General features: G+C 47.6%; 2 protein-coding genes and 1 long non-coding RNA gene across 30 annotated transcripts in view; all 3 read left to right on the plus strand.

Moving 5' to 3' along the window:
- The first annotated feature begins 68 nt into the window (after positions 1-68).
- Positions 69-5,626, plus strand: NIFK (nucleolar protein interacting with the FHA domain of MKI67). The gene is made up of 6 exons (XM_071746691.1): positions 69-248; positions 348-473; positions 1,330-1,438; positions 2,111-2,322; positions 3,689-3,769; positions 5,044-5,626. The coding sequence occupies exons 1-6, from the start codon at positions 105-107 to the stop codon at positions 5,218-5,220; spliced, it is 849 nt and encodes a 282-aa protein (XP_071602792.1). The 5' UTR covers positions 69-104; the 3' UTR covers positions 5,221-5,626.
- Positions 5,627-13,312: 7,686 nt separating this feature from the next.
- On the plus strand, positions 13,313-15,410 carry LOC139797472 (uncharacterized). Its single transcript, XR_011726481.1, has 2 exons — positions 13,313-14,032; positions 15,206-15,410. It is a non-coding gene; the product is annotated as an uncharacterized lncRNA (long non-coding RNA).
- Positions 15,411-17,225: 1,815 nt separating this feature from the next.
- Positions 17,226-23,611, plus strand: part of CLASP1 (cytoplasmic linker associated protein 1) — a 175,972-nt gene continuing 169,586 nt past the window's right edge. For 4 of the 28 annotated variants that reach the window (XM_071746704.1, XM_071746722.1, XM_071746710.1 and 1 more), the window contains exon 1: positions 17,245-17,440. The gene's annotated coding sequence lies outside the window, so the exon portion shown is untranslated. Of the gene's footprint in view, positions 17,441-23,611 lie in introns of all 28 variants that reach the window. The other 24 variants (XM_071746703.1, XM_071746706.1, XM_071746708.1 and 21 more) reach the window with 14 other exon arrangements.

Genomic DNA, 23,611 nt, shown 5'->3' on the forward strand with positions numbered 1-23,611 from the left:
CTAGGAGACAGCGCCCCGCTGCTCTGCGCCTGCGCGTCCTCCACGCCGCGCGACACCGAGTGCGAGGGCAGTGACGCACTTCCGGCGGCGGCGGGGTGTGCGGCATGGCGGCGGCTGAGGCGATGGAGGCCGCGGCGCCCGCGCCCGCCCTGACACCCACACCCGGCTCGTTGCTGGCCCTGGACCCGCGGCTGCAACGGGAGTTCCAGCAGAAGGTGCAGCGAGTCCGCAACAACCGGGCAGCCAAGGTGAGCGGGGCCCTGTGGCGGCCGGGGTGGAGTGGGCCGGGCCGGGCCTGACTGGGTGTTCTGGGCCCTTCCTCACCGCCTGCTCTGTGCCCGCTGCAGGAGGAGCTGACGCCGGGCGTGGTGTACGTGGGGCACCTCCCGCGGGGGCTCTGCGAGCCGCAGCTCCACCAGTACTTCGAGCAGTTCGGGAAGGTGACGCGGCTCCGGCTCTCCAGGAGTAAGAAGGTAACGCGGGGCCGTTCGCAGCTTTCCTGCCCGCACCGCTCGGGCGTTCCTCAGGCGCGGCCGTGTGTCTGCAGGCGGCCCCGGAGGCTGAGCCCTGCGATAGCTTTGAGCCGCTCCTCCTTGCGCAGGGTGCCGAAACGATGAATTGAGGGAGTTTACTCCTTTTCTGCAGCGGCCTCTGCAGCAGCTGCGTGCGTCCTTCCCGTCTGCCCGCTGCCTTCGGGCCAATCCACGTGGAGAAGTGGTGTTGCAGTTTCACGAGTGGGCAGTGGGGGGCACCACGCATAGCGGCCTCTCCTGAAAATGATATTTCTGAACCGAGCGTTGTCTCGGGTTGCGCGGGAGGGGCTTTAAAGCTCCCTCCAACCCAAAACATTCCTTTTTTCTACGACTGCAAACAAGTGACAGTTAACGTAGCCCAATTTTTTTCCATAATTAAATAAGTATCTCCAGAATATATTGATTTGAGGTAGAACATGAAATCTCAGTGAAAGTACTTTGTTTTATCTTTCTTCTTGTTTTGTGGTCAATAAATTTAACTTATTATTTCTGGATTTATCATTGCATTGTAGTACTGCTGTATAGATTTGGTGACAATAGCAGAACAGCAGCTCTGCAGGGCAGCTTTTTTTAACAAGCAGGTCTTGGTGAGCATTTTGTTGCATGTCTAAGTATATATTGACCAAAACCATCTTACCAGTTTAGGACTAAATATGGTGCTTTTCGTGATGTCACTGAGCTTTATTAAATGATTTGTGTTCAGCTGGGAGTGTGCTCTGGCAGCATAAAATAATTTTAGTTTAGCTGTTCAGGTAGAGAAGCATCATTTCAGATTTCTTTCTGTTGTTGCTTGCAGACTGGAGCTCCAAAAGGGTATGGATTCATAGAGTTTGCATCTGATGATGTGGCTAAGATTGTTGCAGACACAATGAACAACTACTTGTTTTCTGAAAGGCTGCTCAAGTGTGAGTATAAGATGGAGGAATAAATCCTCTTAACTGGCAGAGGAAATTCACAGTTATTTGTGTTCCATTTTTGGACTGTTTTAGAGGCTCTTGGTTTTATTTAAATGAAGTTTTGTCCCAGAAGGATTTTCTGTGGGCTTCAGTTCATGTCAAGAATGTTCTAGCACCCTTTTGTTTTGCTCTTGCTGGTTTTCTCCTAGACTGGCAGTGCTTGTTGTGTAATGGTGTGACATGAAACCTCAGGGAACGGTGGGTTTGCTGTGGAAACAGTTCCTTTAATGTGGAAATTCTCTGTCATTTGTAACTGTTGCAGCTGCTGTCTGTGCAGTTAGATGTAAGGGACTTTATGGATAAAAAGATTAATGAAATTAGTAAATCTCTCAGACAGGGTGATAACAACACTCACTTCCTCAAGGATTGTGAGCTATATAGGCATCAGCTTTTGAAAAATAAGTGTCTGACTTTTCTGTGTGAAACTGAAAGAGTGCTCTTTTATTTTCTTAAATCCATCCATCCATCACCAGCTCTCTTACTATTTGAGTGTTCAGTTCCTTTCCATCTTCTGTGTTCCTAAAATGTTGTTCTGGTGCTCCAGCTGCGCGGGAACTGAACAGTGCTCGGTGAGAAGGGCAGCTCTGCTATAACTTGATGTCCTGTGTTTTTGTGATACAGGTCAGGTCATACCTCCTGAAAGGGTCCATGAAGACCTCTTCAAAAACTGTAACAAAATGTTTCTGAAGCCTTCTCAGCCAGCAGTCAGGAGGTACAACCAGGTACGGTCCCTGCTCCAGAAGGCGAGGATGACGCAGCGGCTGCTGCGGAAGGAGAAACTCCTGCGGAAGAGGCTGGCTGAAAGGGGGCTTGAGTATGACTTCCCAGGATTTGTAAGTCTGATGTGGTTTGATGGGTGTTTTAAGCTAAACTTCTTTGTAAGGTTGTGCTAAATAGGTCGTGAGTTTTGTGTGGCACTGGTAGCACCAGGGAGACTTCCTTGTGGTAAGAACTGGAGAGGAGCTCCTGGAAATGAGTGTGGTGTGGTAGCAAGGTTCTGCTGGGTATATGTGTGAGTTTGCTTTCAGAGAAGGGAATAAGTAACAGCAGAGTCAAGACATTCCTTCTCTTCTGTTGGTATAAACAGCTGGGCAGGCTGTGGTTTTCTCATTTGTCTGTAGATCACAGAACAGGAATTGGGGTTTTGCCCACCAGCTCTGTGGGAGGCTTTGGCAGGATGGGTGTGTGAAGGCAGCTCCCAAGACTGGAGCTTCTGTCCCTGGACCTCACCTCAGCTGACCAAGCGTGTTCACAGAATCACAAAATGGTTTGGGTTGGAGGGGACCTTGGTCATCCAGTTGCAACCCCCCTGCACAGGCAGAGACACCTCCCATTAGACCAGGCTGCTGAAAGCCCCATCCAGCCTGACCTTGAACACTTCCAGGGAGAGGGCAGCTGCAGTCTCTCTGAGCAGCCTGTGCCAGTGTCTCACCACTCATAGTGAAGAATTTCTTCCTAATGTCTACTCTGCATCTTCCCACTTGTAGTTTTGGGGCATTACCCTTTGTTCTATCACTGCACGTCCTGAAAAATCCTGCAGCTTTCTTGTAGGCCCCCTTCAGGTACTGGAAGGCTGCTGTAAGGTTTCCCTGGAGCCTTCTCTTCTGCAGACTGAACAACCCCAGCTGCCTCAGCCTGTCTTCACGGGAGAGGTGCTTCAGCCCTTGATCATCTTTGTGGCCCTCCTTATCTTGACTTGCTTCAAGAGCTCCATGTCCTTGTGTTGGGAGCTCCAAAACTGGACACAGTACTCCAGGTGGAGTCTCCTGAGAGCAGAGGGGGACAATCACCTCCCTTGACCTGTTGGACTTGCTTATTTTGATGCAGCCCAGGATGTGGTAGCCTTTCTGGGCTGTCAAGCTTCTTGTCAACCATCACCCCCAAGTCCTAGCAAGTGTTGCTGGTTTGCAGAGTGCTTGTGTGAAGTACTTGAATTTTAATCACAGTTGTTCAGTGCAGTTTTTGGTTTTTTTTTTTTAATGCACAATAGCAGCTTTTATTGTGTCACTTTGGGTGGTTTTGTTCCAATCAGATCACCTCTATTACCTTTAATTTTTTAATTACCTTTAATTTATTAATTGAAACCTAATTGCTGTGGCAAAAATGTTGTAGTTAGGAAGCAAAGAAACTTAGGGATTGTAAGTGATTTGTGTCTGCACAGAAGGAAGTTTGTGGTGATTCATCTGTCTTGCTTCCTAGGCTGCACAGGAGCTTGCCATAAAGAGAAAAAAAATTAAAACATCCAGGAAGTCAAAACTGAACATTTCTTTGAACAGCCAGGTAAGACTGAGCAGTCCTCGTGGTGCCCAGCACCATGCCCCACCATTTGCAAGGGGGGCAGATGGTTCAGCTCTGCATCTGGTTTCTTTGTATTGATTTCACCACCTGGAAACCTGAATATTATTTGCTTGAGAGATTTTTGTGCTGAAAGTAGCTCCTTTGAGATGGATTAACACTCTTGAATGGGGGAGGGTGGTTGTACCCTTTCAGTTCTTTCTCCTGTGGGAGTGTTTGGCAGCAAAAGCTGTCACTCAGCATCTCGTAACGTGGTGGTGCTTGTCCTGAGGTGTGTCCAGGCTGCACTGTGTCTGCTGTCAGCCTCTGCTGCTCAGCTCTGACCAGGGACTGGAGGAACACAGGGTGCTTGGGGACAGTCACCTATCCAGCTGCTACATCTCTGCTTGGGGACAGTCACCTAAACACCACCTGCTTCAAACCAATGTGAAATCACCTCTGTGCTGGGGTCCCTCTGTTGCTCTGTGCTGTGTTACAGCACCAGCCTGTTTTGACAAAAAGTTGAGTGTAGTGTGAGTTCCAGTGAACAGAATCTGGTGCTCTCTGTCTCCGTTTACATACTGTGCTGCCCCTCCTCCCTCGGGCTCTCCAGGTTTGATATTCCAGTATTTTGCAAACTGATGAAGCTAAAACTAGCAGTAGGATCAAAGGAAAGGTCAGGTCCTCAGGACTAAGGTTTGGACACTGACAGTCTGGAGAGTCTGTCAGGTATTAACATTTTTTGGTTTTTTCATCACTGTTGTGAGTTTGAGTTTGTTTCTCTTTTTTTAATATTACTGGATTTTTACTTGTGCTAGTTGGGACAGGGCTGGCTGTGAGGAAGACAGGATAACTCATCCATTCAGTCCGCTGAGTTCTGGGAACTTCAGTAATGAAGTTGGGATGTTTCAGCTCTGCTGTGGGCTTGAATGTGGCATTTCCACATGCCAGTCTCTGTTTTTGTTGGGTTTTTTTTCCCCTGATTCGTTTCTTCTTGGCTTTTTGGGTGCTTTGAATCAGGAAGTACAAAGTTTAGAAAACCATGTACATAATGATATGTTTAAAAATGTACCTTAGCTTACATACACCTATTGAATCTGACACTTCTGTCTAAAGCAATACTGCCTACAGAAATCCAGTAATGGGGAGGCAATGGTTTCCCCCAGTGTGGAAGTTCTGCAGCAGAGCTGGCCTGCTGTGCCTTGTGGTGCCCCAGGGAGCAGTGACAGCTTGATATGGCAGGTGCTAGGCAGTGAGCTGTGTTTTTCTCATCTCTTCAGGATCCTACTCCAGTCTGTACTCCAACAGTGCTCGAGCGCCGGAAAGCTTCCCAGGTGGATGATGACCCAGAAGACAAAGAAATAACTCTGAGACTGCCCCCTGCCAGTGTTCAGAATGCTGTGCAGAGGCCAAAGAAGCAACCAAGGAAAAGACCAAACCAGAAGAAACAGAAATAGACTTAAAATTCTGGTGACTGTAGCCAGGTATCTCCTCAACTCAAAAACTGGCAAAGTGGAGCTTCTAGTGGTTCTGCTGCCCTGGCTCTGTTCATCTTGGTTGGACTGTTTCAGTCCTTTCTAGGCAAGGAATCTGTTCACAAATGCTTCCCCTCCTGTGTAGCCATCAGGGGACCTGTTGTCTTGTCTTCCTTTGAAGATATTCTTGACTTTGTGCTCTCAAGTGCCAGAGTTGTGACACAACTACAGCTGTGCCAGAACCTTCAGTTATTTCTGTAACTTGTCTTTAGTGCTCACTGTTTTGAAAGAAATTATGAGTCTGACCATTCAGAGCTTGCTCGTGTGGGCTCTGTCACATTCATAATTAATGATGTGCTATAAACAAACCAAAACATTTTTCAACTGAGTTGGCTGTTGGTAGTGGTTCTTCTATTTAATTGGATGTCTGTGTTTCATATGAATTCTCTCATATGAATTTGTGGGAAATTCCCACTAATAGAGGGAATTTTCCCTCAGGATGACATATCTTGAATTTTATCTCTTTTTGTGATTGGTGAAACTCTGCCTGCACTTCATGGAGCAAAGGCAGAATTGAGTATTGCATTCAGTTTCCCTGTACAGGCAAAACATTTATGTTTGAGGGCATGCACTGCTGTTGAGGACAAGGGGTGTCCTTTGTGCTGGCTGTTGGCTTAGCTGCAGTCACAGCAGTGCTTTCATTCCTCACACATCCTGTGTAAAAGGTGGTTCCCTCTGCAGAGGTCCCAGGTGTGCAGGTACTGACACACTGCTTTGCTTCTGCACTGAACAGGTGAAGGTAACTTGCTGATCCTCTGGGGCTTTGTGTGCCATTAACACGTTGCTGTCTGGGTCAGAAAACACTCAAGGACCTTTGTGGCTGCCTTTAGAGGGACTTCTTAGTGAACTGTGAAGATCAGCTCTCCTAGGTACAGCTGTTCTCAGACTGAGTAAAGCTCTTGGAGAAGATGCACCAGTGATCAGAGCAATATGGGCTGCATCAGGAGTTCTCTTGTCCTTTGGGCCCTGCAGCACCTGAACTCTGTATTTTAGTTTCTCTGGCAGTGTGAAACAGGGATATCTTCTGCTTCAGGGAGTGATAAGCACATCACAATGGTGTCGTGGGCCTCTGGGTGGGTGAACCAGAGATGGGCAGGCAGGGTTTTGTCCCCAGTAGTGTGAGTTCAGAGAACTAAGTGTAACTATTTTACATCGATTTATTTATTTATATTTTTTTAATGATCTGTTACAACTGACTGCAGTTACCCATCCTGTTTGACAATGCAGTTCGACTGTGTAATTAGAATTAGGTTTATATTGCAAATCTGAGACCTGCAGAAATTCCAGTTACACCCTACACTGCTGGACTGTTGGCCGTAGGTCAGACTTGGCAGATTTTGGGGGAAAGCCCAGGTAAAAAAACCCAACTGCTTAGGTAGGTGCTTGGTTAAAGACTTGGACTCCTGGCAGAAGAAATCTAAACCATTATTTGCCTGGCTAATTCTGCCCTATCTGGCCTGATCACTTGAATAACCATGTGATGATAATGGAATTCTCTTGGTGACTCAGATCAATCTCCTTTGTTCCTCTGAACAACACTTGGATGAGTGTGTCTGTATCAAACGCTTGTCTTTGGCATTCTGGGGATATCTGTTGACCAGCCTGATGGTCACCAACAGTCCTTGCCTTTCCAGTAGCAGTGTTGAGGTGTAAATCTTTCTTTTCTGTGCATTGTTTGATGTGTGAGAGGCAGCACTTGCATCTCAAACCCATAAAAAATGCATCCTTAGCTAAGGTTTGAGATAAACACTATCAGAGGGCTTGGCAGAAATTGCTTATCTGTTAGAAACTGAAACAGCTCTGAAAAAGCTTTTCATATTCATACAGCTGAGAGCAGCAAAAGAGGGACAAAATGCATTTGACCAGAATGGACAATTTGCTTTTAAAATCTACATTTCTAACTCTGTTGTGCAAAGAAATCTGGCTGCTTGGTCAAGAGGAGCGTTGCTGTGCTTTCTGCTGCCTGGAGCTGGATTTCTGTGTCTGACAGCTGGGGGCAGCACACTGCGGCTGTGTGGACAAACGCTGCTCTCTAACAAAGGCAGCACAACGTTTCCTGGGATTTGTAAATAAAATTTCTCCTGGATTTGTAAAGAAGCCTGTCCAGTCCAGGCAGTTTGGAGTGCCTGGTTGCATTGGTGTGACTAACACAGCTCTGACAGTTTAAGAATGCAGAAGAAACCTTAATCAGATATGCCCATTTCTTTGGTGCTGCCAAAAATGCTCTCTCCAAAGCTGTTGAGTTAAACAAGGTTTGCTTAAGAGCAGCTTTATCTAAAGTAGCCTCTGCTGAAGCCCGAGCAGCTTTCTTCCTGTGTTTCCCATTCCAGCCCCTTGGCCTACATTTTGAACCTGGCAGTGCTTTCTTCTTATTTTGCCTCTGTTTCCCTGCTCCTGTGTGTGCCTGGTGTACTGCCCCTGCCTGGAAACCTGTGTCTGCTTCCTGCTTTCTTCTGTGTTTGACTCTTTTTCACTCAGCTTGCTGTGCTGGGGCTGTCCCCTCCAGCTGTGAGAGCTTCCAGGGACTTTCTCTTCTGCAGATCCCTTGAAGAGGTTCGTGCCTTCAGGCTTGCATCCTGGCTGCTGCTCCCTCTCCATAATCACATGGCAGGGTGAGCCTTGATGGGAAGACGTTCAAGAAAGCTGCTCTTACAATAAGTTTGCTTCCTGCTGTAATTTTCCTTTCCCTTCCTTTTGTTTATTGGTCTTCCTTCAATTGAGATCAGCTTAGATGGCAAATCCAAAAAAGCAAGGGAAGGAACTTCTGTGCTGCTTCAGGAGAGCACAATGCCCAGGCTGCAGCAAGGAGCTCTCAGCAGAAGGGTCGCTTTTCTTGGTGACAGTGTCTGTTTTTAGGCTGCCTGTGTTATTAATATCCTGCTGTCCTGGGAGATGCACATAAGCAGAGATTCAGACACTTGATCCTTGCCAAACATACTTTCCATAGCAAATGGACAGACATGCTGTGTCATGAGTTATGCCTCAGGCCTTGCACTGATTTTTATTTCTCAGCTCTCCAGTTCTTTATTCACTGATTGTGGACAAACACAAACCTCTTGGCTGCTGATTTTAAGGCAGGCTGTAAGTTGTTTTTCTTGGGATTCTAGGAGTTTTGGGGCTTTGGTTTCAAGGCATAACTTGCAAGCTCTGCCTGTCTGTAATGAATGATTTTATGGAGCTGGTTTACTGAATGCTTATATATGTAATAACATTTTTGAGCTTCAGAAATGCTCAGGTACTAGCAAAGTCTGCTGATTTACACTTGTTTATTTGGATTTCTCTGTTTTGCAGGAAGGGGAGCTGGGCTTAGGAGTGTACAGTGCTTCCCAGCACATGAAGCACTGAAAGTAAAAGAAGAGTAGGGTGGGAAGGGAGGTGGCAGGAGAAAGGCAGATTCGGCTGCAAAATAGAGGGGAGAGTGGAATGATGAAGCCAATGCTCACCTCTAGAGAAAAAGGCCTTGGTGAATTTGGCATTGTTAGACTGCTTGAAATTAAAGATGCAGCTTGATGGGTTTTTAACCTGTTTTGCCTGATAGATGTGCTGTGGGATGCCCAGGCTGCACATTGTGTCAGGAGTGTTCTACAAACCATGGTCCAAGTATCAGTGCTTGCTCATGAGCCCTGAGTGGAGGAGAAGAGCAGGCTGGGCAAGTGATGCTTGCTCTTGCCAATAACAAGTCTGTTTACTTGCACACCTAGCTCTTAGGGTGACTGGAGCCCCAGGGAACAGAGCTAAAACCTGTCTGCAAACAGCTCATGCTGCAAGGGAGGGTTTGTGCATAGCTCTGAGGGGTGACATCCTCTCCTCTCCAAGTAAAGCACCAGTGAGGCAAAGTGTGGTTCTAGCAAATTCTTCTCCCAGGATTCTCTTCAGAGTCCTGGATTGTTTGGGTCTTGGTTTGCCTGTGCCACACAGGAGCCAGAGTGGGGCTGTGTGGTGCTGTGCACATCCCTGTCCTGGGCAGAGTGGTGCAGGTGAAAGGCAGCAAGCAGGTAATAGGAATGCAGTGGATGTGATAACTATGAAGCGTTTTCCTGGAATACCCACGAGTCCTCCTCTTGGACCAGACTCCTTCATTGTCCGAGATGCTGTTCAAACACATCCTGTTTTCCAGAGTGTACAACCTAACCCACAAAGCCTTGGAATGACCAACTCCAAGCAGCAATAATCTGCACCTTCTTGGCCAGGGATACACAAGAGATGATGGGGGAGCTGTTCTGTGCATCAGGCAGCTGCCTGGCACTGCTAATCCTTCCTTGCCCGAGGCCAGCAACTGTCAGAGCAAGCTGAGGAAATGGTTAACTGCATGAGGGAAAATTGCTAAGTGAAACATTTTCTCCCATGCAGGGTACAGCAAGGCCTCTCATTTCTCCCACCCAGTACTAATTAAGTACATGGCAGGGACACAGATGCTGGCTGCCCCGGGAGGCTTGGACTAGTTACACACCTGAGTGTCTGTGGCCAGTAACTATGTGGATCTCCTGTGCTGGGAAAGGGTGAGCTACAGAGGAGCTCCTGCATGAGTCTTGGCTTGGATCAGGGAAGAAAATCCTGGGTTATAATTTTCTTCAAATATGGTGTTAGAGAAAGAAGTCAGGATTGTGAGGACAAATGCTGCAGGACTTTGAGACACCAAGATAGGTTGTGGGCACTGTGTGGTCACCTTCTTTCCATGGCCACACATTCAACACATAGAGTGTGTGCCTGGCTTGGATTTGAAACTGCCTGTTTTGAAGAAGAGAGAAGAGAAAACAAGCTGGTTTTTAGAACAGTGATTCTGGAAAGTCCTGGGTTTTTCTCAGCACATTGTTCCAGTGCTGACTGAAAGGAGGGCTTGGTGAGCCTGTACAGATGTGGGAATTGGGCTGCCTGCTCCACAGCATGGCATTGCTGCCAGTTCTGCCACAAGTGCTTTCACAACCCCCCAGCCTGTGTGTGTTTTCCTTTCTTTAAAAGGAGCAGGGGAGTAGAGTTAACCTTGACCAGAATGTCTTCCCAAGTGTTGCACAATTTTGAGAGCCAAGGCAGCAGGCCTCTCAGGGTGCTCTCAGAGTTGCTGTTTCTTGGCAGTCTCCCCACAAAAGACAGTCATGTAGTGGGAATGAGCTGGGGTCATTCCAGTGGTGCAGCAGCAGCACAGCTGCTTTATTGCCTGCAGCACTGTCATTTCTGTTGAGGTGAAGTTTGGAAGGGACCCAGGGTGACTTTCAGGTGCTGGGCTGCATTTGCAGTTCTGTCTCTTTAGAAGGGCTGGGGTTCATCGGTCCAGAAATGATGGGCAGAGGAAATAAGACAAACCTGTAAGGCTTTTCCCTCAGCTGTCCCACACAAAGACACGATGTTTGCAGTTTATTAGCTGCACAATGCTTAAAGTGCCTTCTATTGAATTGTAGCCTGAAAACCAAACCACCCAAGTTCAAAGCTGCTGCAGCTTTGTGACTGGACTGGCAGAAGCTATGTGAGTGCAAAGTGCTTGTTTTGGGGGCAGCACGGATTCTCCTAAGGCAAACCTGTCCTTTGGTGTAATGTCAGTGCAGCCACATCAGATGAATCGCAGACCAGGTTTTAATACTGAGAACTACTAGCTCAGCTTTTTTTCCTCACCAACTCATAATTTTACAGGATGAAATCCTGCCGTGTAAATACACAGTATAGATTCAATCAGTCAGTTGTTAAGAACCATTTGGAGTTGGTGATTTGGACAATAGGTTTCGAGTGGGCTGCCAGTGTATGTTTGCTGTGTTCTTGTTCAGTGTCGGCCCTCCTGCTGCATTTTGTAAGAGTTTCCATTAATTTCAGTAGAAATCTGCATTTGGGGTGAAGGGTGACCTAATCTTTAAAAAGGATCTTAATCCACTTAGCCTCTCTTGCAAAGCTCAGCATTTTTTCCTTGTCAGGAGCCGACTGCATTCCTAACCTTGATGTGTCACTTTCCAGTTGGCTAAATATTTGGGTGAGGATAAAAAGGAAATGTTTTTCAAAGATTAAAAGAATCCATGCTGCTAAGGTATGTGCATGTGTGATGTGCAAGTAAAAAGAAAAATGAGATGTGAGCATAATTATAAGTGTTTGGGTGGTGGAAAAAAGATTAAATAACAGAGATAGCTGTATGAAATAACAGCAGATGACTATAGAGAACAAGCACAGGAAGAAGTAAATCCATTTGAAAGAGTGTAAATGGGGAATTATGAGGGGAGAGGAAATGGGATTGAAATGTCACTTGATGTAAATTTAAGTGCAAGACAAAAATAGGACTGCTGTTAGTTTGACCTGTTAATGTCTCTTCCCAGAGGACTGTGGACAGCCCGGAAAAATTGGTGCCTGATGCAAATACAAAACTTAATGTCCATGCCTCGGACATTAGTCTTCTAAACGATGGTATTAAACCTGACTTGGGTTGGAAAGGGTGGAGAGCTGCTGCCAGTAGCCCATGTTTGATTTGGGTGAGGGGCTTCTGCTTAGATTCCAGTCACAGAACAAAGAATGCCACAATTAACACTAATTGGTAACTTTCTTGATGTTTTGACCAGGGAGAATTAATTGTCCCCTGCCAGCCCAGAGGCACTCACTTCAGGTCAGAGCAAGAGGCCCATGGGGATGTTGCATGGCTCCCAGGACTTTCATGCCAACAGGAAATCTGGAGTCAAACCAAATTCATTCTGCATGAGGACTACCTGCTTTGTATGTGATGTTTCTCACTGGGTGGCCAAATTTCTGCCAGGAGTGAACACACACAGATGTGCCCATGTGTACACGATGAGCCTTGGAGCCATTTGCTCACTTCCTTTTAATCCTTTGCATTTTCTTTTCTGTTTGGTGACCGAAGCAATGCTTCATGTGCCTTCACGTGGGAGCTAAGTGGGTCAGTGGGCTGCTTTGTTTGTGGTAGCTCTCATGTGGAAAAAGGCTGATTCAAAATGCTGAGGCTTGGCAGGAAAGTGCCAATTAAAGATAGAAGTGTAGGAGCATATTGTCTGAGCTGAAAGTACTCGAATCAGGGGCTGTGTCAGCTGTCATGTGCAAAGGAAAGAATAAGGAATTATTAAATTTATTGTGGATCTGATGTAACTAATGCTCTCCCTTTTTCAAGTGTTTGAAAATATGGACAAGGTAAGTGAGGGGTATAGGTGAGTCACCAGGGAGCCCATGCTAGAGAGGGATCAACAACACTCAGAAGCTGGGGGCTTGGGCTTGACCTTGTGTTGGCCCTGCTAGCTTTGTGCCAGCAGCAATCCAGCCTTCTCCTTAGCACTGCAAGTCTGTTCAGGTGACCTGTGAGGGACATGTAAGCACCAGGAGATGGCAAAGGGAGAGATCATAGAGTTGGCTGGGTTGGAAGGGACCTCAGAGATCATCAAGTCCAACCCTTGATCCACTACCGCTGCAGTTCCCAGCCCATGGCACTGAGTGCCACATCCAGTCTCTTTTTAAATATCTCCAGGGATGGAGAATCCACCACTTCCCGGGGCAGCCCATTCCAATGCTTGATCACCCTCTCAGTAAAGAAATTCTTTCTAATGTTCCACCTAAACCTCCCCTGGCACAACTTGAGACCGTGCCCTCTTGTCTTGCTGAGGGTTGCCTGGGAAAAGAGACCAACCCCCCCCGGCTCCAACCTCCTTTCAGGGAGTTGTAGAGAGTGATGAGGTCTCCTCTGAGCCTCCTCTTCTCCAGGCTGAACAGCCCCAGCTCCCTCAGCCTCTCCTCATAGGATCTGTGCTGGAGTCCCTTCACCAGCCCAGTTGCCTCCTTTGGACCTGCTCCAGGACCTCAATCTCCTTCCTAAACTGAGGGGCCCAGAACTGGACACAGGACTCGAGGTGTGGCCTCACCAGCACTGAGCACAGGGGCAGAATCACTTCCTTGGACCTGCTGGCCACGCTGTTCCTGATACAGGCCAGGATGCCATTGGCCTTCTTGGCTACCTGGGCACACTGCTGGCTCATGTTCAGCTTCCTGTCAATCCAGACTCCCAGGTCCCTCTCTGTCTGGCTGCTCTCTGAGCTGCTGCACTGAGTCAAGTGAAGTTGTTCTGCCTCTTTGCCACAACAGTGGTCAGGGTGGGACAGCACAATGAGAAAATGTGGCTTTCTGAGTCTGCATGGCAAGGTGTTGAACTCTAGGGAAGCAGCCCAGGGCCAGGCAGGCTCTGATGCTGTGACCTCGGCTGTCATGGGCAGCTGCATCCCCACACTGCCATTCGCTTTGGAGCACTCAGCCCTCAGCTTCCTGAGGAGAAGGGCCCAGGAGGAAAGGGGAAGAGCAGATCACTCAGGTAGTCAGTGTTTTTTCTAAAATAGAGCCTCTTTCCCTCCCAGTCCCACCCTCTGTTTTCCACTAATTACGTTTTATTGATGAATTTTTGCTTGAAAGAGCAGTGCTGGTAACTGAGTACTAGCATATCCACACATTCCTTTACTCCAAAATAGCCTTCTGGCTTTACTTTGCCCTTCCTTCCAGCTTTCTGTGCCCTCACTGCAGATGACCATAAGCTGATCTCCTGCTTCATCTTGCAAATGGACTGTGTGGCATTTTGCATGTGTATAGGCACACACCTCCTACTACTCATGATGAACCAGACCTTTCTCAGTGAACAGTGAGAACAGGGAACAGTGTATTTTTTTGCAGGTGAACTGATTAGAGGAACCCTTGCTGCTTTGCTGGGAACAGTATCCTCTTGGGAAACAGATGTTCCTACCTCTCCGCTGCAGCAGTCCTGCGTGTGCTGGAGGTAAGTAAATGCAGATCCTCCAGAAATGAGAGCATAGTGAGATTTACCTGTATTTTAGGTACATCATTTGTAAGGGCAATGCCAAGTGCCTGCTGCTAAACCACAGGTACTGCAGTCCTTGAGGAGCACTCGCCTGTGATGGTAGCAGCTCCTCCGGTTCATTTGGAGTCCTTTCTGTATTCCAGGACAAAATCCCAAGGGCTGGTTAGAAATAGCATGGTAGTTACCTAACAATAACTTTGGAGAAGCTGAGGTATCTGTGCAGATTTTATTCCATCCAGGAAGTTTCCCACATGCCATCATGGTGGGTTTCAATTGCAAAGGGCTGCAGGTAAATGGATGCACAGGTCTGGTTGCAGATGGTGCTAGAACTAACGTGGATTGGTGCCCCTGTGAAAGCTGATGGCCTGCACTGGGAAATCAAGAGGAGCCTCCTCTGAGCAGAATTTAAAGAATACTGAGATGCTGTGAGACTAAATGAAAGCTAAAAAAAAAAGCAAATCCATGAAAGGACAGTGTTCTACCAGAGACTGTGGGAAAAGTGTGCAGTGTGGTGTGTGATAACACTGCAATACTATATTCAGTAGTGATTAATTTTAAGAAACATGAAGGACAAGAATCAGAGCAGTGCCTTCACCGTCTATGTTTAAAAAGTTTGAAGCAAACCTGCAGGTTACCAGTATATTTTAGACTTCTGTTCTAGTGGAAATTAAGCTTATGTGATCAGTCTTGTCTGTCTGGATCTGCCAGCTCTCGGGTTAGCTCCCTCCTTCCCAATGTTTAGGGAGTAGGAAAGAATTTCAAGGTTCCTGAGAACTGGAGGAGAGACCTCAGGGAAGGGCAGGAAGGAGCTTGGGCATGGAATGACTCCTCTGGCAGCAGCCTGTCCATCTGCACATGGTCACTGCCCTGCACTAACTGCAGCTCCTGCTGCCTGTGCCCCCTCAGAGAGGAGTCAGAGGCCACACAAAAGAAGGTGGGGTTGGTGAGAGAGCTGGGTGGGTTAGAGGGACAAACAGCACAGGTCTGTGGGAAACCAGGCATGGTTAAGTGCTGCTGCTCATGGAGCAGCTTGGTTATCTTAAAAGTCTCAGCAGGGAGACAAGGAAATGGCTATGTAATAACAGAAAAAAATATTTCAGCTGATTAAATGACAAATATATTTTTCTGCAGGGTCTCTTCCTGTTTTATAATAAAATTGTGAGGAAAACAGAGAAGAAATGGTGGCAGTCTGTCAGGTAATTTCATGGCGAGGAACCTGCTAAGTTTCATGCAGTTTCCACCTGATGTCTTGTAAGAAAAGAGGAAATTAAAATGTTATTCTCTGTGCATGTTTTGTCTAGTAAGGGGGAAAGAAAACATTGATCAACCAAGCTAACTCCATCTTTTAGCATTTATGAAGCTTTAGACTATCAAAGTGATCATAAAATCACTAGAAGTAAGAATCTGTGAAAAAGGGCAAACACCAAATTATATCAAAAGGCAGTATAGATATATTTGAAAGGTAAATGTCTCCTTATGGTAACACTGAAGAGAATTAATTTACAGCAAATGTGTGATACGCAATTACTGATTTCTTACTAAAGCCAAATGAAATATTGCTTATCATAATTCATGTAACAGAACGAGTTGCTCAGTTTTTATGGAATGTGGTGGCATTTTAGGTAGCAGAGAGCAAACCATTTAGACTGAGAAAACTGCCTACAGCTGTAACAGATTTGCCTAAAGTGGAATGATGAGTGCTTTATTATGTACTGATGATCCTACCCTGCCATGAAGTGCAAAATGAGAGATGGGCATGCGACTGGAGTCCTGGCTGCAGAACTGCACAGGCACAGGGGCTGCCCCTCTGAGAACACATGGATCTTAGCGTGGGGACTGGAAAGCCCAGAAGGTGAAGCAGAGCTGCTGTGTGTCTACCATGGCCAAGACTTAGACAGCTAGGGCTCTGGGAAGATTATCTACTGCCTAGGGGGTAAGAACCAAGTGAATTTCTAAAGCTGTCTGTAATCATCTGCATTCAGTTTACACATAATTTTAAGCACCAATATCCCCAGCTTTCTCTTGACACCTGTGCAATCTGTTACACTTTTTATATTTGACCTATGCTGACTCCTTCATGGAAAGCACATATTGCTCTGGAACCTGATGGTGGGAAAGACCAAGTCAGCAAATTCAGTGTTATTTGGAAGGGGCTTGCCAAAAGCCTCTCCTGTGCCAAAACTGTGAGCCAGAAAGAAGAGTATTATTATTTTGAGAAATTACAACTAAAAAGAACTACTTCTCCTACATATGTTTCTTCCATAAGAATTGCTTTAATGGCTCTGACTGTACTCGCTGGAGAAACTGCAATGTCGCACCACCTGATGGGGACCAGCAGCTTCCTGCAGCAGAGGATGAGGAGGGCTGGGGATGTTTGAGATGAAGGTTCCCTACAACCAACAGAAAAAAAGCTGGCGGAAGCCTAGGGAGGAAAAGGGGTAAACATCACTTGGTAAAGCGCCTATACACAGGGAGTCTCCTATTTTCACCTCAGTCACATAGTAGGAGTGCCGCAACTCATTCCGCTACGGAGAAGTAGTTGCTTATAAATACACTAAGCCTACACAAAACACTATTTCCCTCAATAGAGACTCATTAAAGGGGAGGCGGGGACCGCTAGGCATGGACATGCCGCTTCAGGCTGCTTTGGTCCTCAAGCTCCCCTTGCGCCGAGTAATTCCTGTCGCACCGTTCAAGCTCCTCACAACCCGAGCCCACCACCCAGCAGTACGGTGCTCCCTAAAGCCGCCTGCGCCGGGAAATCACCCGAGCCTGGGCTCTGAGCCCTCCGCTTCCCAGGCAGCCCCGTTCCGTCCCCTCCCTCCCGCCCTCCGCTCGCGGCCCCGCCGCGCTCTCAGCCCCAACGGTTCCCTCCGCGCGCGCGGCGTCGCCATGGCGACCGCGACCGCCCCTAACGGCCGCTCCGGGGGGCGGGGGATGCGGAGGGGGGCGGTGCCGCCCCTGCGCACGCGCCCCGCGCAGGCTGACCTCACCGCGGCCGTGCTGGGGGGCGGGGGAGGGGGCTCCCTATCCCTGCCCCTACCACAGAGAACGTATCGAGGAGCGTATTCTCTAGCCTTCGCCTCGCCGCTCTATGGTGCGGGGTGGGGGGAAGGGGGGTGCGGGGTGCGCGCACGCATGCGCGCTGCCGCCCCGGGAGCCTTCTGGAGGCGCGAGGCGGTGACGCGCCGGCGCGGGCGGGGTGCGGGCGGCGCGTGCGCGCTGTCTCCCATTCTTCCCGTGGCAGCGGGGCGGGCGCAGCCATGCAGCGCAGCGGGCGATGCCGCCGGCTCTGAGCGCCGCCTGGCCCCGGCCTCGGCTACGGCCCCCGCCCCGCCGCTGCCGCCTCCCCGCCGCGACCGACAGGTACCGCCGGCACGGGGCTGGGCGGGGCGGGCAGCCGCGCCGGGGTGTGTGTGTGTGTATGTATGTGTGTGTGTGTGTGTGTGGGGCGTGTAATGGTGGTGGTGGAGAATCGCGGCCGGGGGGCTTTGTGTGGTGCCGCCGGTTGAGCGCAGCCGTGAGGGGAACGGGGCGGGGTGGAGTGCGGTGGCCGCCGCTGGGGCCGTCCCGCCCGCGGCTCCCGGTCCGCCTGGCGGTGCGGTGTGTTGGAAGGGAGGGCGGTCCGGCGGGGTAACGGCCGCAGAGGGAGCCGGGGGTGCGGGGGCTGCCGGGGCCTAACGGCTGGCGGCGAGGCGCCCCTCGGTCTCCCGCCTCTGGGCGGGGGGTGTCCGGCCGGTCCCGGCCGCCTTCGGGTGCGGCAGCGGAGCGGTCTCAGGGCCGTACCGGCCGGTGGGAGCGGGGCCGTGCAGCAGCCGCCGGGCCAGCCCTGCGGCGGGGGAGGCAGCGGTGCTGGGGCCGCTTGCGAGGGTCTCCGGTGGTACAGACGCTTAGCGAAGGGAGGTGAAGTGGAGCCGCGCTGCGTTCACTCGGCAGTGCGGGGTTATGGCAACGTCTTGAGGCTGCTGTGTTTTCAGAGGCGTCCTTGGATTTGGGTGGATGGAGCGCTTGTTGTCGGCTCTTTCTGTGCACGTGTCGTGCTTTACCTCGCCTATTTTTATCAAGGTTTTAATGTAGGTTGGGTGAAGACTGGAAGTTTGTGCCTGCACAAAGAGGTGGTTTGATAATTAGACAGATGCTGCAAAAAATGCCTCGGAGAGATGTTAGGTCTGAGCAAATAAAATGCAGTTATTTGTCAGTGTGCTTATGCAGGCCTTCCTGGGCTATGTTTAAGGTATTTCCAATGTGTGTGTCTTAAGATATCTGGGAGGAAGGGAAAAGCTGCCCCTTTGCTTGCACTGCTTGAGAAAAGGGGGAAACTGAGGCAGTGTGACAAATGCAAGGTTATGCTGAAAGCCTGTGGTGGAGTAGAGGTGAGGCTTACCAGCTTGTTCTGACCAGTGAGTCTTTGTCCCTTTTAGACTTAATTCATAAATCAACCTTTAGTAAAGGAGACAAGGGTGAAGCAAAGAAGCCTGTGCCAAGCTGGTGTTGGCAGGGCAGAGATGTGGTCTCCACCTCAGTTCTTGTGCCAGTGGCTTAGGCAAATATGTTGGAGTCCATTTTGCTGCTCAGTAGTGCAGGCTGCTTCTCTGCATCTCTTGAGGAGTTGCATCTCTGTTGCATGTTCCTCTTGGTGCTACCTGGGTGCTGTAGAAGACAAACAGAAGTATTGTAGCTTGGTACATGATGATGTAAATCTGCTGTTTATATACATAGTCCTCAAATTAGATCTTGCAAAGGCTTTAGAAAGTGTATTTGCTTCTGTGTGGGATTCTGAAGTGGGTTTAAGAGTTTTGGGACGGGAGAGGGGACTGCAGCTGGATAAGTTTGAGAACTTCTGATAGTGATGAGATTTCACTAGAGTAAAGGACTACAAGTACAGTACTGTCACATTCAGAGTCTTCCTTATCACAGCAGTAACAAGCTTTTGTGCTGCAGTCCTGGGCTTGGCAAAGTCCAGATTTTGCTTGTTTTCTCTGTACCCTGTCAATTAGTGGGACTGAATCCTGGAAGTTACGAGAGGGACAGAATAATGACTGTGTCACTATGGATGATACTTTCTCTGTTTCATAGTCACTCTTGTTTCAGTTTTGTAAAAAAAATTGGTGCAAACATAAATTGATTTTTTTTTTTCACACTGATGCCCTCAGCATTCCTGTGAAGTACTCAGAATTGATCAGACAGCTTCAGAAGTTTCTGTTTAGAAATAAAAAATGCCATGAAGTTAAACACTTTGGCCTTGCTTCACTTGACTGATGCTGTACAGTGCTAAAAGTGAGACATCAGTGTGCTTGTGGGATGGAAATGCTTCTCTTGTTCATGTGATGTTCCCTAGAGGGACAATTGCAGAGAGTGCCTATGTTTGAGAGATGGTTCTCCAGTCATCTCTCAAGTTCTGCAGGAATCTTAAATCTGAACTACAACTTAAGTGTTACAAACCCCAGAAATTTAAACAGCAAAACTCAAATTGAAGTGATACATCTGTGTTTCCTGCATATACATCACGCTTCCCTACGCGTCGTATGTGTGTGCTGCCCTATCCATCAGGCATTTGGTCTGTTGGTTTTTAGAGGACAAATGCTGACAGCAGGTCTGATTGCTTCTATAATGAGTTACATGAGGAGCTAGATCTTGCCCTCAACAACCTTTGTGTAAGAGGCAGGTCATGTTGTGTTGTAAGAAGTGTGAAAGAGACTAGATGGGAGATATTCAGGTGGATAAAGTAATTACCTCCCCTGCATTCACCTCCCCATTTCAATATACAGGCAAATCTATGGCTTTGAAGCTTTGTGGACTGCCATTACGGGTATCCTTCTGGCCCCAGATGACTTTGGATCCTGTTCATGTGTCACCCTCAGTCTCTCATTATCTTGAACTTTGCCTAGACGAGAGCTGGAAATCTCAGCGTGCCTCTGGAGCTGGCTTGCTGCTGCTGCTGCTCACGGCTGCCTCCTCGGCTGACAGTTGTAATTGGAGCTTCCTCCTGGATTCTGACTGCACACCTTCCAGCAGCCAGTTGCTGGTGCATTAAAAAAATAATGCTGGGAAGTAGAAAAGGGTCTCTCAGCTGAGTGAATAAAATTTACTGGTTTTGTCTATTTATGTGTTCAGACCGAGGAAAGGGGTTCAATTCCTTTGAAGGGATGTTGTTTGTGGCTGTCTTGTGCAGAGCAGCTGTACCCTGCCTTATAATGGTGCTCTTCTCTGTTTCTTAATTTTCATCAATCTGTGCAGTGTTGAAGCTTGTGTTCCATTTTTCTTCAGAGCCCTGTCAGTGTTTTGGATCCTGTGTATTGGATTGACCTGTTATCAGTCCTTACAGCTATCTGAAAGCCTGACGTGAGCTGGTTAAGGGCTTTGCACAGCATGATACTGAGCAGCTAAATACAAGTTCTACTCTGCACTAGTGTCTGACTATGTGATAAACATGAGAGAAGACTTTCTCCTCTCTGGTAGCACCAGTACTCTTGCACAAAACCCACCCCAAATCCAAATAATGTGTAGTAGTAACTGTTCAAGTTATTGGAGGGTAACAAATGGGTTTTGTGGTCTGAGAGGCTGCAGGTGCTCTCCAAGAGATTTGATCTCAACTCATGGTTAGGGGTTGAACCCCTGGTTAGGGTATCTATTTTCCTGTCCTGTTGCTTAATTAAATCTCTATGTGATTGGCTCTGCAAGGAGGGAGGTGTCCATTCTGCATTTAGAGACAGTATGCCAAGTAGGAGCAGCAAAATTAATTGTTAGAAGAGCATCATCATCGTTAGTTTATTGGAAGGGAGTGGGCATATCTGAATCTCTAATTTGTTTTTCCTTCCAGCAAAATAATAGGTGAAATAACCTACCCAGGCCAGTCCCTGGTGCAGCATTTCTGTGTTTCAGGTCTCAACTGGGGCTCTCTCCTTACACTTTACTTGTAGATGCTTTAGATTCCAAGATACTTAAGAAAGCCAAATTGAGGCAACAATAATTTGCTGAGGCAAAGGTCTGATCAAAATGAAGTCAGATTCTGACCTCTGTTTCAAAGTGATGCTGAGCAGGAGGGATGAATTGCAGGGAGGTCTCTGCCTGTAACTTAGCCCAGCAGTCTCTTAACTGCCACTAGATTTTCAGCCTAATTCATAGTATTGTCGGACAAAACCAGTTTCTGCTCCCTCAACCCACTGTTTTCTAAATTTTAAGTGCAGTGGTGGCTTTCTGCAGTTCCTTGCTACCTGTGTTGGAGTGGATTTTTTGGTCATCTGCTTATTTGTGGTTGCAGATGCCAGGTTGAATAGAATCTACTTATACCTGAGCAGAGAGGGTTACTCTCCTTCCCCTTCCTGAAGATGAACCGATCCTAGGTACAGGTTTCTACTGTCCCCCTGAAAGTTCTTCTGTTCTTGGCCAGCAATTTTCCATCAGGGCTGGCAGGAACAGGCAAAAGGCTCTGTTTTGTCATCCAGACAAGCTGTTGTTCAGAGTCACTGGGGAAGAGGTGTATGTTAGCTGGGAAGCCTGAAGAGAGATCAAGAAAATAAACTTTTTTCCAAAAATGTTGACTTAAAAACTGCTGCTGCTGTATCCCACAGGTAGACTTCTGAGTTCCTGCCTTCTTAAGTTTTGTCTGTCTGATTGGTTTCCATATTGGCAGTATTTTGGCATGACTTGCTGTCACAAGTATTCATGTAAGTCATTGCTTTGGAACTGGAGGTGCTTTTGTCTGTGGCTTTTAATATCTGCTTACCTGCCCAGGGCTCTTCTGTGAGTGAATTTATTTGAGCTGTAGACTGCATGGAGTTGTGGTGGTTTCTTTTTTCCATTCTTTACTCCCACATCACACATTTTGTTCACATTGTCTAAAATGCACACGCATGTTTTGAGAAAATGATGTGTGGGGTGCAGGAGGAAGAAATCTTACTAAAAGGTGCTTACTTGGACAGTTGGTGTCACATGAGGGCTTGTATGATCTCGAATATGATTTTTCCATTCCAGTTTGTCATTTTACTGGTAGCACTTGTCTCTCAAGTACTTCCTTTGAGGAGAGTTATGGTTTGGACTTGTACACAAAAACTTACTACTTCTATGTCACTAGCCAGTTTTACATCAGTAGGAAGGATGAGGCCCTGGAGAATTTCTTGACTATGGAATTTATATCAAACCCAGTGATCTCTTCAAAACTAGGTTATCCTGGTCCTGCACCAGCACGTGATGGTATGGGTGTTTTCTTTCCTAAAGACTGTATCTTGCCTTCAGTTCCCACTGGAGACTTATTTTGCAGTGACTCTGAGAAAGACACTGAATTTCTACCTGCCTGTAAAATATTTTCCCATCTTTTTCTTCATCTGATTTACATTAAGAGGTGCTTTCCATCTTCAGGGCCAGCTAAATTAGTGATCTTAGTCTGAGGGACTTCATATATTGCAGTACAGATAGAAATCACAAGATTTCTGTGTGTGCTGTGAATCCAGTCATCTTGCTGGCAGTCTGGCAAGTAATGGGCCACCCAGCTCTCATTCTCAGTGTTCTATTTCCAGACCCTCTAAGCATTTTACCCATGAGGCTACAAGTGAAAGTCTCTTCCTTTTCTTCCCATAATTTTCCAGATGATCCAATATTGCTGCTGGAATGTGGAAGAGAGGGCTAGGACATGACTGTGGAAAGTTTTTTGTGCTGCATTCATAGTTGCAGTGGGAATGGGGGTGGATGCTATCTCCGTTCTTCTGGGATGCAGCACCAGGGCCCCTCAGGGGACCCTGTTCAGCTTTGGCGCTGACATATTGCAGGGCAGAGCTGGAAGTCCCAGAGAGCCAGTTCTAGATGGTTTGCTGGCCACGGACTCACAGGTGTGGGAGCTGGAGTCTGCAGGCTGTAAGTAAGGAGTAGATCTCCAGAATGAGGGAAAGTATATTTTTGTAAACACACACAACTAAAGTTCTTGTTCACAGGGTAAAGTACCATAAGGATAGTTAGTTTTGGCTGTGTGTGTTGTTTTTTTTTTTTTCCTCCCCTGCAATCCAGTAGCCTCTAATAAGGTTCTTATAGTGTGATACCTTAGAATTATGAACTGAGATGCTTGCGAGAAGGAATCCCATGGAGCGGCTCCTAACAGTGGGCTTTTAATCTGCATCTCAATGTTGAAACTGTTACAGGGGAAGGAGACCTTGAAAGCTCATTCCAGACTTGTCCTTGATCTCAGACAAAGTTAAAACCAAGCTAATTTCAGAGAGGGGTTGTATTAGGGAAACAAAGGATGTTACAGCTCATCTGATTTTCTACCCTGCTCTGGAAGGGTTACTCCCACTCTGCAAAGTGGTTCCATTAGTGAAGGGTGTTTGGGTCACATTGAGATGACCTGCAAGTTGTCTCAATTTGCTGCAGCTTTATTACTGGTGAGTTGTTTTTTTTTGAAGATGATGCCTCACTGAAATTGGTAGCCCTGTGTGAGGTGTTCAGTTATGGGGGCAGCAATGCAAACCTTTGGTGTTTGCACTATAGCAGTACTGCAGTTCCTGGTATCTGAAGCTCATCTCTCTTCTTCTCCAGGGTAGGGTAATG

This window comes from Heliangelus exortis, chromosome 6 (genome assembly GCF_036169615.1).
Source record: "Heliangelus exortis chromosome 6, bHelExo1.hap1, whole genome shotgun sequence".
Lineage (NCBI taxonomy): Eukaryota > Metazoa > Chordata > Aves > Apodiformes > Trochilidae > Heliangelus > Heliangelus exortis.